The sequence below is a fragment of the Rhinoderma darwinii genome, chromosome 6 (genome assembly GCF_050947455.1).
Source record: "Rhinoderma darwinii isolate aRhiDar2 chromosome 6, aRhiDar2.hap1, whole genome shotgun sequence".
In the NCBI taxonomy this organism is placed as follows: Eukaryota; Metazoa; Chordata; class Amphibia; order Anura; family Rhinodermatidae; genus Rhinoderma; species Rhinoderma darwinii.
Window position 1 is genome coordinate 51,639,744 of NC_134692.1, and position 14,715 is coordinate 51,654,458.

Genomic DNA, 14,715 nt, shown 5'->3' on the forward strand with positions numbered 1-14,715 from the left:
CTTCAAATACATGTAGAAAAGTTGAGGTCCCTTTCCTCGCATGTTCCCTAACTGCAATTGTTCCCAATCACAATTAACCTGATTAGAATAATGGTCAGGAAGCGTCCCACCGTTGCTAATGTTCCTTGACACCAACCCTATTGTAACCTTTGACAATTTCGGCACAGATGCTTCAGCTAAAACATTTTCCCTCTTTCTGTCTTGTCCCCCTTCAATGTCCCTACAGATGAAAACCTCCAATACTCCAACATCCGACATCCAGGTGAAAGTGGAGGGGGAAGCTTCCAACGTTAACATCACAGCTGCTGTTTACGATGAGATTCAGCAGGAGATGAAACGAGCAAAGGTGTCCCAAGCTCTCTTTGCCAAAGTAGCTGCTAATAAAAGTCAGGTGAGCAAGCTGGAGGGGGAATTGGCTGTATGATCTGTCTATGATATCCTGCAACCCCCATACACCCTATAAAACACTGCATCTGCTCATGTAAGCATTATGCTAGAACCATATCTTATAGCAGGCTGGGCAAGAACATGTAGCATTTTTCCAGCAGTCTGCTTGATAGATCCCAATTACATAATTCTGCCTATTTGGGTTTTTATTGGTTATTAAATGATAGGGTGGAAAAACAAAACAATCATAATTTAAGGGAATCTTAGAATTGTTATAGCTGAAAATATCAGCAATTTATAGTCATTTCTGCTGTTATCCATTCATCCTTATATTAAAATACTTAAAGGGTTTGGCCCATATATAAAACCCCCTTTCTAAACACAGATCCACTGACGATCAGTTGATCAACTGTAATTACTAGGGGAAGCTACTGGCAGCCACACATTTGTGGTAATGTATTATATTGACATGATTGGGCATTCATGTAATAAAGGGTCACACGGAGTCCTACAAGCCAACAACGACTGTTTTTATTGTCGCTCCACCCTGGCTAAAAGAGGAGGTTCCCCCTATGAGATACAGTCATTTTAAAAGGGCACATGGAGAGAAGTTGTCCTAGTGGGACAATCCTTTTAAAGCAATGACAGAGACCTTCCGCTGTCTTGCTTTATTACTGGATCACTAATTCTTTGCCATCTATGCAGTTCCTAAATTGAGCCTTACATGTAAACAGTCCATTTAAAAAAAGAGGCTCCTTGTCCATAGACGATGTGGTCACAAGACACAACCATCAGAATGGTCTATGACAACAAGCACATGCTTAAGTCTAAGTGGGACTCGTCCATGAGAATGTGGTCAATACATTCGCCTGGCTAAATCATCGGTCATCATAGGCACCAGTTTACCCATGCTTTCTCGCTATACTAACTGCTTACATGCCATGCTTAGGGTGTATTCACACAGTGCGGTTATGTGTGTGAAATCTCTGCTAAACAGTGTGGTTTTTCCAAAATTTTGGGAAAATTGCTGCAAAAAATGCAATATGACCACAACATATAAATACACCCTTAATTCAGGAATGGCACATGACTGTAAGGCTGGGTTCACACGAGCATGTTACGTCCGTAAAGGACGGAACACATTTCGGCCGCAAGTCCCAGACCGAACACACTGCAGGGAGCCGGGCTCCTAGCATTATAGTTATGTACGATGCTAGGAGTCCCTGCCTCTCCATGGAACTACTGTCCCGTACTGAAAACATGATTACAGTACGGGACAGTTGTCCCGCAGCGAGGCAGGGACTCCTAGCGTTGTACATAACTATGATGCTAGGAGCCCGGCTCCCTGCAGTGTGTTCGTTCCGGGACTTGCGGCCGAAATACGTTCCGTCCTTTACGGACGTAACATGCTTGTGTGAACCCAGCCTAAGGGCTTGTCCACACGTAATGGAATTGCTGCAGAAAATTTCTGCAGCAATTTCGTTGAAAGTGGCAGACTTTCCGCTGCGGCAAAAAAACACAATTTCCTGCATTTTTAACTGCAGAAAATGGTGCCTATTTTGTTGCGTTCTTCTCTATGCTGGGAGATGTTGATATCGTCTTTGAAAAACGCAGCTATTCTGTCCACTTTCAGCAGCAGGAATTGACATGCTGAGGTTCAAAAAATACACACTGCAGGTCAATTTCTGCTCGGAACATTTACGTAGCATGTGGATGAGATTTGTTAAATCTCACTTAATTTGCTACTACTGTATTCTGCTGCGTATTTTCCGTCCGCAATTCCGTACGGAAAATATGCAGCAATTCGCTACGTGTGGACGAGCCCTAATAGCTAAATTACAAATTTACATAACTATTTTATTTTGAAAGTCCTTCTTGTGAAACCCAGTATACTCCTTTAATATATATGCAGTTCTCTAATATACAAGTGTTAGTATATCAGAGGTCAACCTACGCTGTAAAGTACAGTATCACCCTTAGTTAACCTACACAAATATACATAAAAACTGCATAATAATTAGTTGCCTAATATTATTCTAGTGTGCTCCTTTAAGCAACAGTATGGTTCCCATAATCTAGGGAGATTAAAATCCATCCATAAATAGAAGCATATAGCCTGTGAGTGGGACAAATCCTCTGTCTCTATATAGAATATTATAAAAACGAATACTTCTCGGTGTGTATCTGTGTCTTCATGTATGTACATGTATACACATATCAATCAGCGGTCTTGTGGTGTGCTATGAGCTGAAAATCGCTGTAACATGTCCTTAGTGTCACAACCCTAATGCTCCAGCTGATGTTAATAGAATGTGGAGGATCTGTGCCCACGAGAACTGCGCAGCCAGCATTAGTCGTGGTGGGAACCTTACACCTGATTGGTCATGGAGTGCGCTACCATAAATAATACCCTCGCCTGTTTTAGATTTCACAGATAGTCCCAAGCCTGTCTAATAAGGAAACTTTCACAGACATTAAATAAGGGCCTAACATCCCATTAGGGAGATATAAGTCATACAGACGTTTCATGGGTTCTGCAGTTAATGACCAGCATTTTGGGCGAGGTTACCACCATTGTGCACGTTTAATAAGAAAAAAAATAAAGCTCACTTAAAGGAATCTTCTAAATAAGGTATTGAACACACGGATGCTGTTTATGGGGCTTAAGATGAATTATGTTAAAGGTATCTGAGCCAAGTGGTCTGATAATGAGAGCCAGACAACAAAGATACACTTATGCAGGCAGCCAAGCCTGAGACCAGTTTTGTGTTGTGGAAGTGCTAGTTGCTTTAACAATGTACTGTAGAATATTTTTTCCTTACATGCGGACCGTACTGTACATATCTTACGGCCCTGACCACATGTCCACCACATTAAAGAACAGACTTGGGAATTAAAGGGTTTTCCATACTCTGCTCTTTTACAGCCGGGTTATTTCCGCTAGCTGAGCATCATGGGAGATGTAGAATGTCCAGTGTGAAAAAAATTTGAATTAATGTATGTTGCACTTCTTTAATTTCATGTGGGAGGTCTTAAGGTTGTTCTACATGCTATGATTTCTTTATGGTATCCGACTAATCACTGCATGTTAGTGACCTGTAGCAGCTGTGTTTAGTCGGTGATAAATATTATCATGGCAATTGAAATTAATCTGACGTTAAGTTTTGGGTCATAAGAAAGACCCTATTATTGCATATTGAGTTGTTTTATGCAGCTGGCACAGGAATGGCCTCCTATGTCAAACATGCCATCGCTGCATGAAAAATCTGTTGCTACAATTGTACCCAATCATTATAATGTTTGGATCGCAAGTTGCCCCCCGTGGTTTTATTGAAATAATATCAGATCATCATAGGGTTCCATGCTGAGCTAAGCTTGGTTCATTAGAACCACAATGAAAACTGGCCTTAAGGCCCTTTTACATGGGCCAATGATCAGGCAAACGAGCGTTCATATGAACATTGTTGGCAGCACATTTCTCTGCGGAAATGAATGGGGATGAGCGATTGTATTAGCAATCACTTGTCCCTATGCATTACTGATCATAGCTCCTTGTGAAAGTAGCGAACGAGCGCCGATCAACGAGCTTTCTCGTTGATCGGCGCTCGTTGCTGCGGCCAACATTGGTCGGTGAAAAAAGGACCCTTAGTCACCTCATATTAACTCTTTCTATTTGGCCTTATATGATTTCACATTGTAGGGGCCCTTTTACACGGGCCAATTATTGGGCAAACGAGTGTTCACGGAACGCTCCTTCCCGATCATTGCCCTGTACAAAACATGGCAATGATCAGCCGATGAATGATCAAACGCTTGTTCATCAGCTGACTGTATCGTTTATGCAACCTAAAACATTCCCGTTGTCGAGAGCACATCTCCCTGTGTAAACTGGGAGACGTGCTGCCGACATGATAGAAATATATGGGGATGGGCGATCCTAGTAACGAGCGTTTGTCCCCATCCATAGCTCCATGTGAAAGGAGCAAACGGGTGCCGATCAGCGAGCTGCCTCGGGCCGTGAAAGATGACCCTAATGTCATAAACTCAGTAGTTTACTTCTTTGTTCTCGAAAAATAACCTTAGCTTACCTGTGTACCTGCATCTAACAATCACAGCATACTATTGATGCAAAATACAGGCAAATGAGATACATCAGAGCTGTACAGAGGTCCTCAAGGTCACCTGACTTTATAGTTTAAGATATTTTGTTCTCTATTTATCAAATTACATTCTAGTGTAACAAACATTATTAAGCTTCCACTTTATGGGTTTGCGGAAGCTTTTTACAGCACATCCAAAATGTTCTTTTATTAATGGATTGTCTTAATTTAGGCATCTGAAAAAAAAACCACAAGGAAAGTCATACTGATGCACCTGAAATGTGAGAGATCACTGTCTGGACCAGAGACCCTGGTTGTCACTTCCCTCCACCTGTCCTTCCAATGCTATTCACGTGAAAATGTTTTCTTAAAGGGGTTAATGTTCAGGATTAGAAAAACACGGCTACTTCCTTCCAGAAACAGCACCCACCCCGCTGAGCTGCACTACCAAACACAACCTGTGGACAGGTGTGGTGCTGTTTTTTAAATGAAGCAGACATGTTTTTCTAATCCTGGAAAACCCCTTTAACTTATTTAGTTAACACAGTATTAACTTTATAAATAATAAGCTAGAGCTTTATAGTGTGTATGCATGCAATTCCTATAGGCCAGATTCATACAGGGCAGTTTGGGTGCAGTTTTTTAAATGCATTTTTTTAGACAAAGACAGGAGAAGATCTTAACAAAAGTAAAACGATAAAGGAAAGACTGTGCTGTGTGAACCTCGCCTTAAAGGGAACTTGAAACGCTTATGACGGAGAGAGCAATGTTAAAAAAAAAAAAGAATGGGACAGCAGGGATCTTCCAGATGCTGACACTTAAGAAGGTAGTCCTAACATTAGGTTATGTTCAGTTTGTTTGTTTTTTTTTGCTACATATTAAAAAGATTGTTCAGTAGTAGAGCCATATTTTTGGGGAATTCAGGAATTGTTAGGGGTGGCTCGACAAAAGTGCCACAATAGACCAAGGTAAAGATGATATTAAGGAAGTACAGTTTATGTTTTCTGGAGAAATTCTGATAATACCTGGAGGTCTGTGGGTATTTTTTTCACAATGGAAGGTTGTTGAGTTGTGCTGGTGGGCATTGAAAAGCTCTGACAACAGCACATTGAAAAAATATAGGCTGCCATAAATGGAGCCTGTATCTGCTAATGCATGCTGATTCATGTAGGGTAAGGGTATGTTCACACGCAGAGTCAAAAACGTCTCAAAATATGGAGCTGTTTTTGAAGAGAAAATAGCTCCTCATTTTCAGAAGTTTTTTGTGCTACTCGCGATTTTCGCTGCGTTTTTTACGGCCGTTTTTGGAGATTTTTTCAATAGAGTCTATGGAAAACGACTCCAAAAATGTCTCAAGAAGTATCCTGCACTTCTTTTTCGTGCCCGTTTTTTTATGTGTAAAAAAACGCTGCGAAAAACGCTCCGTCGGAACAGAACGCCGTTTTCCCATTGAAATCAACGGGCAGATGTTTGGAGGATATGTCATAAATGTCTCTGATGGGAAAACCCCTTTAACTTCTGATAGTCCTTGATCTATTGTCACAAAATAAGTGAGAGATAAGCCAGTTTATTGGCTGAAGGGTCTTTTTGGCTGGTTCGTACATTGCCCCCTTATGTCTCCAGCCTTGCTGTGAAATGCATTGTAGCAAAAACCACTAGGAACCTACTTAAGCTGTTAAATGAATAGACACACAAACCCCCCTCTATACCACATGGCAAAATATAATGAGGGTTGGAACTGTTAAATGAATGAAACTGCTAAATGCATAATGCTACTTGGCAAAACTACTGTGCATTTAACAGTTTTCCACTCTGTAATAAATGACATATGTGGAAAACGTGCAGTAAATGTGAAAAACGGCACAATTGGTTTAGCAAACGTGCCCTTTTTTTCTCTCTATTCCTCCTCGTGTGAATATCAAAGTTGTGCCGGCTGTAATGGATGGTTTTATGGGCCGTTTTATCAAGACTTGTGGGTCACACACTTGGTATTATAAATGTCTACATAAGACACCAGCTTCCATGTAAAGCAGTAGGTTGTGGCTACCACAGCACAGTTAACCCTTTGTACAGCTTAATAGACGATGCAATGCTACGTATTACATTGTCAATATAGTTAAACTAAGGACAGCAATCCTATATTTACATTTTAAAATTGAAATATACCAGGAAAGTATTATACTGATATTGTTCAAACTACAAGTGTAGACAAATAAAAGCTAACTGCTGTTTCCCTGAACCTGGGCAACATTTCACATTTTTACTAATATTTGCAAACGTGAGATCTGATGACTTGATGTATACAAACAATAATGCGAATAATGCGATGTATGCAAAAAGTCAATGGCAACCAACCGGATTTTTGCTCACATTTTTTTTTAGGGTTGCCGTAGAATTGCCGCATTAGGCACTCTGTGTGCCGCAATAGCATTGCCCTATTAGGCACTTTATTCTTTCTTGGAGACTTCTATCAGGGAATACCCCTCAATAGGCATGGGTGGTAGCAGTAGTCCCCTCCAACAAGGTAGTCAGATGCTTCCTAGTTAGCTGTGTTTTCGTTTCTAGGTCCAGCAAACATTAAACTCAGTATATAAAAAAAAAAAGAAAAGAACATTTATACAGTATACATTTAATGAAAGTCAATGTAATATATATCGCTTTCAACTTCCATCAATTTAGGTTCAGTACAAGTAATTCAATAGTAGAGCAATAGACACAAACTAAAAACAGGCTGAATGTGAAACGAAAGGATCTACATATACTATAAAAGATAATGGGATTGTAGACATTGATGATAGACATTGATGGCATATTGCTAAGATATGCCTCCAATGTCCAACCAATGGGGGTCCAACCGCTTCAACCACACCAATTTCTAGAATGCCGTAGCAGCAGCATTAGGACAGCGTTATGCCATTTAATCTCCTGTCGGTTTCGCTTGGCTTTTTCAGGTGGCTGCATGGTTGGTCGTTGACTATATTGCGCCGACCAAGAGTGAGAGCCTGCAACCTCTTCAATCCCTATCGGTACAAATTTCCATCAAGTTCTTGACCAACTAGCAGAGTAAAAAATTCTACTCTCATTGCACAAATATGGAAAATACAGTTTAGAGCTCACAATAATGAATGATTCATTCTGGTTTCTTGAACCTGAAGATAGGTATTGCGGAGGTTAAGGGCCAGTGACAATGTAGAACTGATTGTAAACTTGCAGTCAGGGTCAGACATAGACAGCAGAGGGACTGTGTGCAAGATCATTATATGGACTCCTTACTCTACAATAGTGCATCAATGAGCACACTTATCCCTTATGTGTCTTTAAATGGAATGTATCACCTATATATTTTTTTTTTTTACTAATTAGAACCACATAGAGAATTTTTTTTTCTAATCTGTTGTTATTTTCAGAATGTAATTTTTTTTCTATTTTCTATCTTATCTATTTTCTGTATTTGATTATGGGGGCAGCCAAGGCCGGCCTTAAGATAGATGGCGCCCCGTGTGAAATTTTCTTTTGGTGCCCCACCCACATCATAAAAAATATGCCCCATAAAAATGTACAATGTCCCCCACAGTACAATGCCCTTTTTAGTGCCCCGCACAGTATAATGCTCTTTATAGTGCCCCCACAGTATAATGCCCTTTTTAGTGCCCTCACACAGTAGAATGCCCTTTATAGTGCCCCCACACAGTATAATGTCCCCTTTAGTGCCCCCACACAGTATAATGTCCCCTAAGTGCCACACACAGTATATTGCCCCCTGTAGTGCCCCTACACAGCATAATGTCCCCTTACTGGCCCAGACACAGTATAATACCCCCTTAGTGGCCCCCCCACAGTATAATTTCCCCCCTCCCCTGGGTGCCACACACAGCCCCTCTGTAGATTGTGCCCTACAGCCCTCCCGTAGATTGTGCCATACAGGCCCCCTGTAGATTCTGCCATATAGCCCCCCACCTCCCCTTTGTAGATAGTGTCATACAGCCCACACCTCCCACTTGTAAACAGTGCCATACAGCCCCCCCACCTCCCACTTGTACAGGGTGCCATACAGCCCTCCACCCCCCCTTGTAGACAGTGCTATACAGCCCCCTACTCCCTCCTGTAGACAGTGCCCCTCCAAACAAATAAACCCAAAATGTTTTACTAACCTAGGCCCGTTCCTGCGACGAACGGAGCTGCTCCACAACGCCGACGGGATCCTTGCGAAGGCCTGCATGATCCATTGACGTTATCACGCAGGCCTTTAGCCTAGTAAATGGCAGAGAATTGAGATACCATAGGATTCAATGGTATCTGCATCCTAAGGACTCAGATACTATTGAATGTAGCGTCGCTACCACTGTAGCAGCCATAGCAGCTGCTAGCGGTGCCACCGGGCATGGGGGGGCTGTCCTGACCTCATGCCAGGTGTTGCCGCTAGCAACCACTATGGCTGCTACAGTGGTGGTTACGCCACTGAGCAGAGAAGGAGCGCCCGGGTGGAAGGCAGCTGCAGAGTCTTCGGGCCCGGGCGCTTCACAAACACATACAGGGGAAGGGAACCAGCACAGCGCCCCCTTCCACCAGCTGGAGTGGAGTGATATGCCCTGTGCGATGGCACAGGTCGCACACCACAAAGGCCGGCCCTGGGTGCAGCCATCTTACCTGAGCTGTTGTTTCCAGCATTTAGAGATATGCTTTACAGCAGCCACATGGACCATAGGAACCTGGAGGGGACCCAATAACTTTTATTGGAGACTGTTCTCAGCATGCTCTTTGTACTGTGCAGAAGTCATTGTGTAGGGAGGGATACAAGGGGACCAGCACCTATTGTCAATGGTGGATCATCTGTTATATATAGTATATATAAAAATAAAGTATACGTGTGTGTTACCTTCCATTGTAATCCTGCCTGTGGTGATATTGAGATAACTGCTGAGAAGTGATCTCTACAGAACAGGAAGTGTCAGGCCCCATGTACACAACTGTATTTTTCATCCGTAATTACGGACCCATACATTTCTATTGGCTACGAACACCTTTCTATATTTTTATGTATGGGTGTCCGTGTTGAAAAAATTATAGAACCTCTCCTATTCTTGTCCGTAATTACGGCACGGACTCTCCCATTGAAGCCTATGAGCGCTTCAGTAAACACGGACTGCTACAGATGTGCATCCGTAAACCGTCCGTATTTCTGGAAGCGTTGCTATGCAACATGTTGGTGACATCATTTGCAGCCGCCCCCTTTTTTTTTACGGATTCGTATATACGGATCAAATACGGATGCACTACGGACCGTATTTGCGGATACCGTTCCGTGTATACAGATAAGTTACGTATGACTACGGATCCGTATTTACGGACATTATTTACGGATCTATAAAAATACGGTTGTGTGCATCGGGCCTCAGCCTGTTGCGAATATCAGTGGTCAGCTTAAAAACTGCAACATTTTAGGATTATTAATAAATATAGATAATGACATAAGAATTAAAAAAAAAAAAACAATTCTTTAAAAAAAAAGTTTAACATAAAAAAATGAATTAAACCATAGTTCATTTTCTGATGATACATTCCCTAAAGGGTAAGGCCACATGGGACGGCACTGACCCGGCCACAATGTGGCCAACAGCCCTCTATATGCAATCTAACAGACATTAGGATGTTACCAGCTGCTTTTTAAGGTGGCAGTGGGTTCCCTTACCTATTGAGGGTCTGTGCAACTGTACTGGCTGCACATATTGTTTGTCTGCCCCTTCCTGTAGTTATACATTTGGATTCCACAAAATATTTTTTGGCTCTGACATGTAGATGCCAGCCATCATCCTACTACACTAGAAATTATTACTATTATTATTATGATTATTACTTATATACGAACCCAAGGAACAGTATATTAGGCATAGCTTATGCCCAATATATATTCTTTTCTTTATATATAAAGTAATGTTGTATAACTTGGTATCCTATTTAGTATTTTCTGGCTGACTATTGTTAAACTAACAACCCTGTGACTACCAGGTATTCTTGAAGACTGCTGAGAAAAGAAAATTCCAAAAAATACTTCTGACCTTGACATTGAAAGACACTGAATACACACCTTATTCGTACAAACTCAGACAAACATTTCACTATGGTACGTAGTTAGACCTTTCTCAAGGTGAGAAATACCAAAGTGTCAGGTTGAAACTCTGCTCGTATTTTATAACACACTAGCAAAGTAAATATGTTTAACTTGACATATTTTACGTTCCTCATTCTCTTATCTTGCTGTCACTTGCAAGACTACTTGTTAAGATCACAGCATGGAGATTTATGAGTTTCTACATAGCTCTCAAGCCTGGTAATTTCTTAAAAAACGGAGACTTTTGATATTTAAGAGGGCGAGACTAATGAACAGTATGGGGGTATGTCATATATTTTGGTAATATACTGTCATTGTGTTAGTGAACCTCTGAAGTATAAAGAAACTGCGGTGATTCTGATTTAGGGGTGATTATAAAATTGTGGTGACAAACCATAGCAAATTGTGTGAAAAATCTTCCTCTGTCCTTTCAACAAAAAAAAAAATGTATATATATCAAATTGACATCTTAACAAGTTCTATTAAACTCAGATGTGACTCCACCTAAGCCCAATGTATTGATTCATTTGTCCCCCTTGTCACAAACACAATGCTCCTGAAAAACGAAGAGTTGCTTGTTGGGGTTCCTCACACTGGAGTGCTACTTTAGTCAACTCTGTGTTTGCCTCGGCAGGAACGCTGTGGTTACAGATGATTTTAGGCAGGGCGTCATAGGAGCCAGTAAGGTCATGTTCAGATTTGCTGCAGATTTTGCATGTATTTTTTAAGCCAAAACCAGGAACAGAACCTAAAGGCCGGGTTCCCATGGGTCAGATACGCTGCGTAAAGACTGCGCAGCATACCCAACCTGGAACCCGCAGCACCTTCCATCCGAAAAGTCGCACGACACTGTGGTGCAGTTTTTATAAATGGAATTTCCTGTGCGGAAAAAAGCGCAGGGGAGAAAAAAAAATGATGATACTTACCCCCTCCCTCTTCTCTGCGCGTAGTTCAGCCTTCCTAGATGACATCGCAGGCCATGTGATGCTGAAGCCTGTGATTGACTTCAGCGGTCACATGGGATTCAACATCATCCCAGGGGGCTGGACTGCAGGAAGAATAAGTATGTTTTTTTTTCCCGGAGTTGCGATGTCTGCAGCAGAATCGCTGCGAATCTGTCGCCAAGGTCGCAACACATGGCTTTCTGTTGCGGGTGTTGCATCCCCATTGAATTCGAACCGCAACAGAAAATCAACAAAAACGCAGCATAAATTGACATGTTGAGGATTTAAATTCTACACTGCAGGTCAATTTATTAACGTTTACACTGCGGGTTTTTTCCGCAGCGTGGGCATGAGATTTTCTTAATCTCATCCACTTTGCTGCTACTGTAAATGCAGAATTTCCACACAGAATTCCGTTGTGGAAATTCTGCAGCGTTTACGCTACGTGGGAACCTGGCCAAACAGAAGAAATATATACAATGGAAGGACCTATAGGTTTCCACTTCTGGATTCAGTTCTGTGTTTTTGTTTTTTTAAAAATGCATGCAAAATTTGCAGCAAATCTGCACTGTTTGAACAAGGCCTAAAAATCACAGTATTTCAGTGTATTGTACCAGCAATTTAAAGAGGCTCTGTCACCAGATTTTGCAACCCCTATCTCGTATTGCAGCAGATCGGCACTGCAATGTAGATAAGAGTAACGTTTTTTTTTTTTTTTTAAACGAGCATTTTTGGCCAAGTTATGACCATTTTTATATTTATGCAAATGAGGCTTTCTAAAGTACAACTGGGCGTGTTTAAAGTAAAAGTACAACCGGGCGTGTATTATGTGCGTACATCGGGGCGTTTTTACTTCTTTTACTAGCTGGGCGTTGTGAATGGGAGTGTATGATGCTGACGAATCAGCATCATCCACTTCTGTCCGTTAACACCCAGCTTCTGGCAGTGCACAGACACACAGCGTGTTCTCGAGAGATCACGCTGTGACGTCACTCACTTCCTGCCCCAGGTCCTGCATCGTGTCGGACGAGCGAGGACACATCGGCACCAGAGGCTACAGTTGATTCTGCAGGGGAATCAGCGTTTGCAGGTAAGTAGCTACATCGACTTACCTGCAAACGCCGATGCTGCTGCAGAATCAAATGTAGCCTCTGGTGCCGATGTGTCCTCGCTCGTCCGACACGATGCAGGACCTGGGGCAGGAAATGAGTGACGTCACAGCGTGATCTCTCGAGAACACGCTGTGTGTCTGTGCGCTGCCAGAAGCTGGGTGTTAACGAAGAGAAGTGGATGATGCTGATTCGTCAGCATCATACACTCCCATTCACAACGCCCAGCTAGTAAAAGAAGTAAAAACGCCTGATGTACGCACATAATACACGCCCAGTTGTACTTTTACTTTAAACACACCCAGTTGTACTTTAGAAAGCCTCATTTGCATAAAAATGGTCATAACTTGGCCAAAAATGCTCGTTTAAAAAAAACAAAAAACGTTACTCTTATCTACATTGCAGCGCCGATCTGCTGCAATAGGAGATAGGGGTTGCAAAATCTGGTGACAGAGCCTCTTTAACAATCGCTTGTTTAAGTACCCTAGGGGGACTAAAGGAAAATTTCAGCTAAAGTTAAATACAATTTTAAGTACAAATATTAAAAAAAATATTAAAAAGTTAAAAGAAAACCTTACCTATTTCCCCCTAAAGTAGTATAAAAATAAACATAATTAGTATCACTGGGTCTTTAAAAGTCAGAATTATTACAATATAACATTATTTAACCCGCATGGTAAACGTTGTAAGAAAAGAAAAAAAACCTCAAAAACTGGTCAACTTAGCTCCCCAATAAAATATAATAAAAAGTGATGAAAATGTTGTATGTACCTGAAAATGGTACCAATAAAAACTAACGCTTGCCCTGCATAAAAAAAGCCCTCATACTGGTCAAAATATAACAACACAGAACACATTCTTTTTTTTTAGAAAACCCCAAAAACAATGGAGAAATCGCTTTTTTTTCTATTTCACCTAAAAAGATTTTTATTTTTTTTAGAAAATTATGGGCCAATAAATTGCACCTCTAAAAAATACAACTTGTCCCGCAAAAACAAACCCTCATCTGGCTGTGTAGATGGAAAAATAAAAAAAAAGTTGTGGCTCTTGGAAGACAGGAGGACAAAATGAAAATGAAAAAAAAAAACATAAAAATGGCTGTGGAGGCAAGGGGTTAAAAAAGCACTACAGACCATAATGTTACCCCCATGTCACAAGAGGACACAGTTACAGCTGAACCAACTGTCAACATGGGCCTGAAGTCATAGCAGCTGCTATGGGGCTCAGAGAATGAGGGGGCCCACTCAGGTGCAGGAACATAAATACACTGAAGTGGTCTATTGTTCAAGTATCACAAAGAAACCCCATAGTCCCTTCCACACATTATAATGCCAAATAGATGCCCCCACACAGTATAATGCCCCCATAGCTGCCTCCATACAGTATAATGCCCCCATAGTTGCCCCATACAGTATAATGCCCCATAACTGCCCCATACAGTATAATGCTCCCACAGCTGCCCAATACAGTATAATGCCCCTATAGCTGTCTCCATACAGTATAATGCCCCATAGGTGCCACCATAAAGTATAATGCCCCATAGCTGCCTCATACAGTATAATTCCCCCATAGCTGCCATCGTACAGTATAATGGCTCTTTAGCTATCCCGATACAGTATATTCCCCATAGCTGGCCCCATAAAGTAGAATGCGCCATAGTGCCTAATAAAAATAATAATAAAATAAATACTTACCTAGCCCCGTTCCCACGATGAGTGGAGGAGATCCCTCTGCTCCTCCTCTCTGTACTATGAGTGGCTTGGTGCAGACCAGCGCGATGACCTCACTGCATTGCGCATGTATGTGCCGAGCGGATCACGGCCGTTTCACACAGTGAATGCTGAACCAGGGAGTTGACAATTCCTTGCTTCAGCATTGGATTCAACTATATCTGCATCCTGAGGACGCAGATACAGTTGACAAGAGGACATACCATCTGCCGCGCGATATATTATAATGCCCACACAGATGCCCCCATACAAAATAATGCCCAGGCAAATTCCCCCATCCAGTATAATGCCCCATAGCTGCCCCCTTACAGTATAATATCCCCACAGTTGCCATAT

At 41.7% G+C, this 14,715-nt stretch overlaps 1 protein-coding gene across 3 annotated transcripts in view; it reads left to right on the top strand.

The window, feature by feature from the left end:
* Nucleotides 1-14,715, top strand: part of SATB2 (SATB homeobox 2) — a 189,272-nt gene that overhangs the window by 128,315 nt on the left and 46,242 nt on the right. For all 3 annotated transcript variants that reach the window (XM_075831206.1, XM_075831208.1, XM_075831207.1), the window contains one exon: nt 227-391. In XM_075831206.1, the coding sequence (XP_075687321.1) occupies nt 227-391 (165 nt within the window). The remainder of the gene's footprint in view (nt 1-226; nt 392-14,715) is intronic.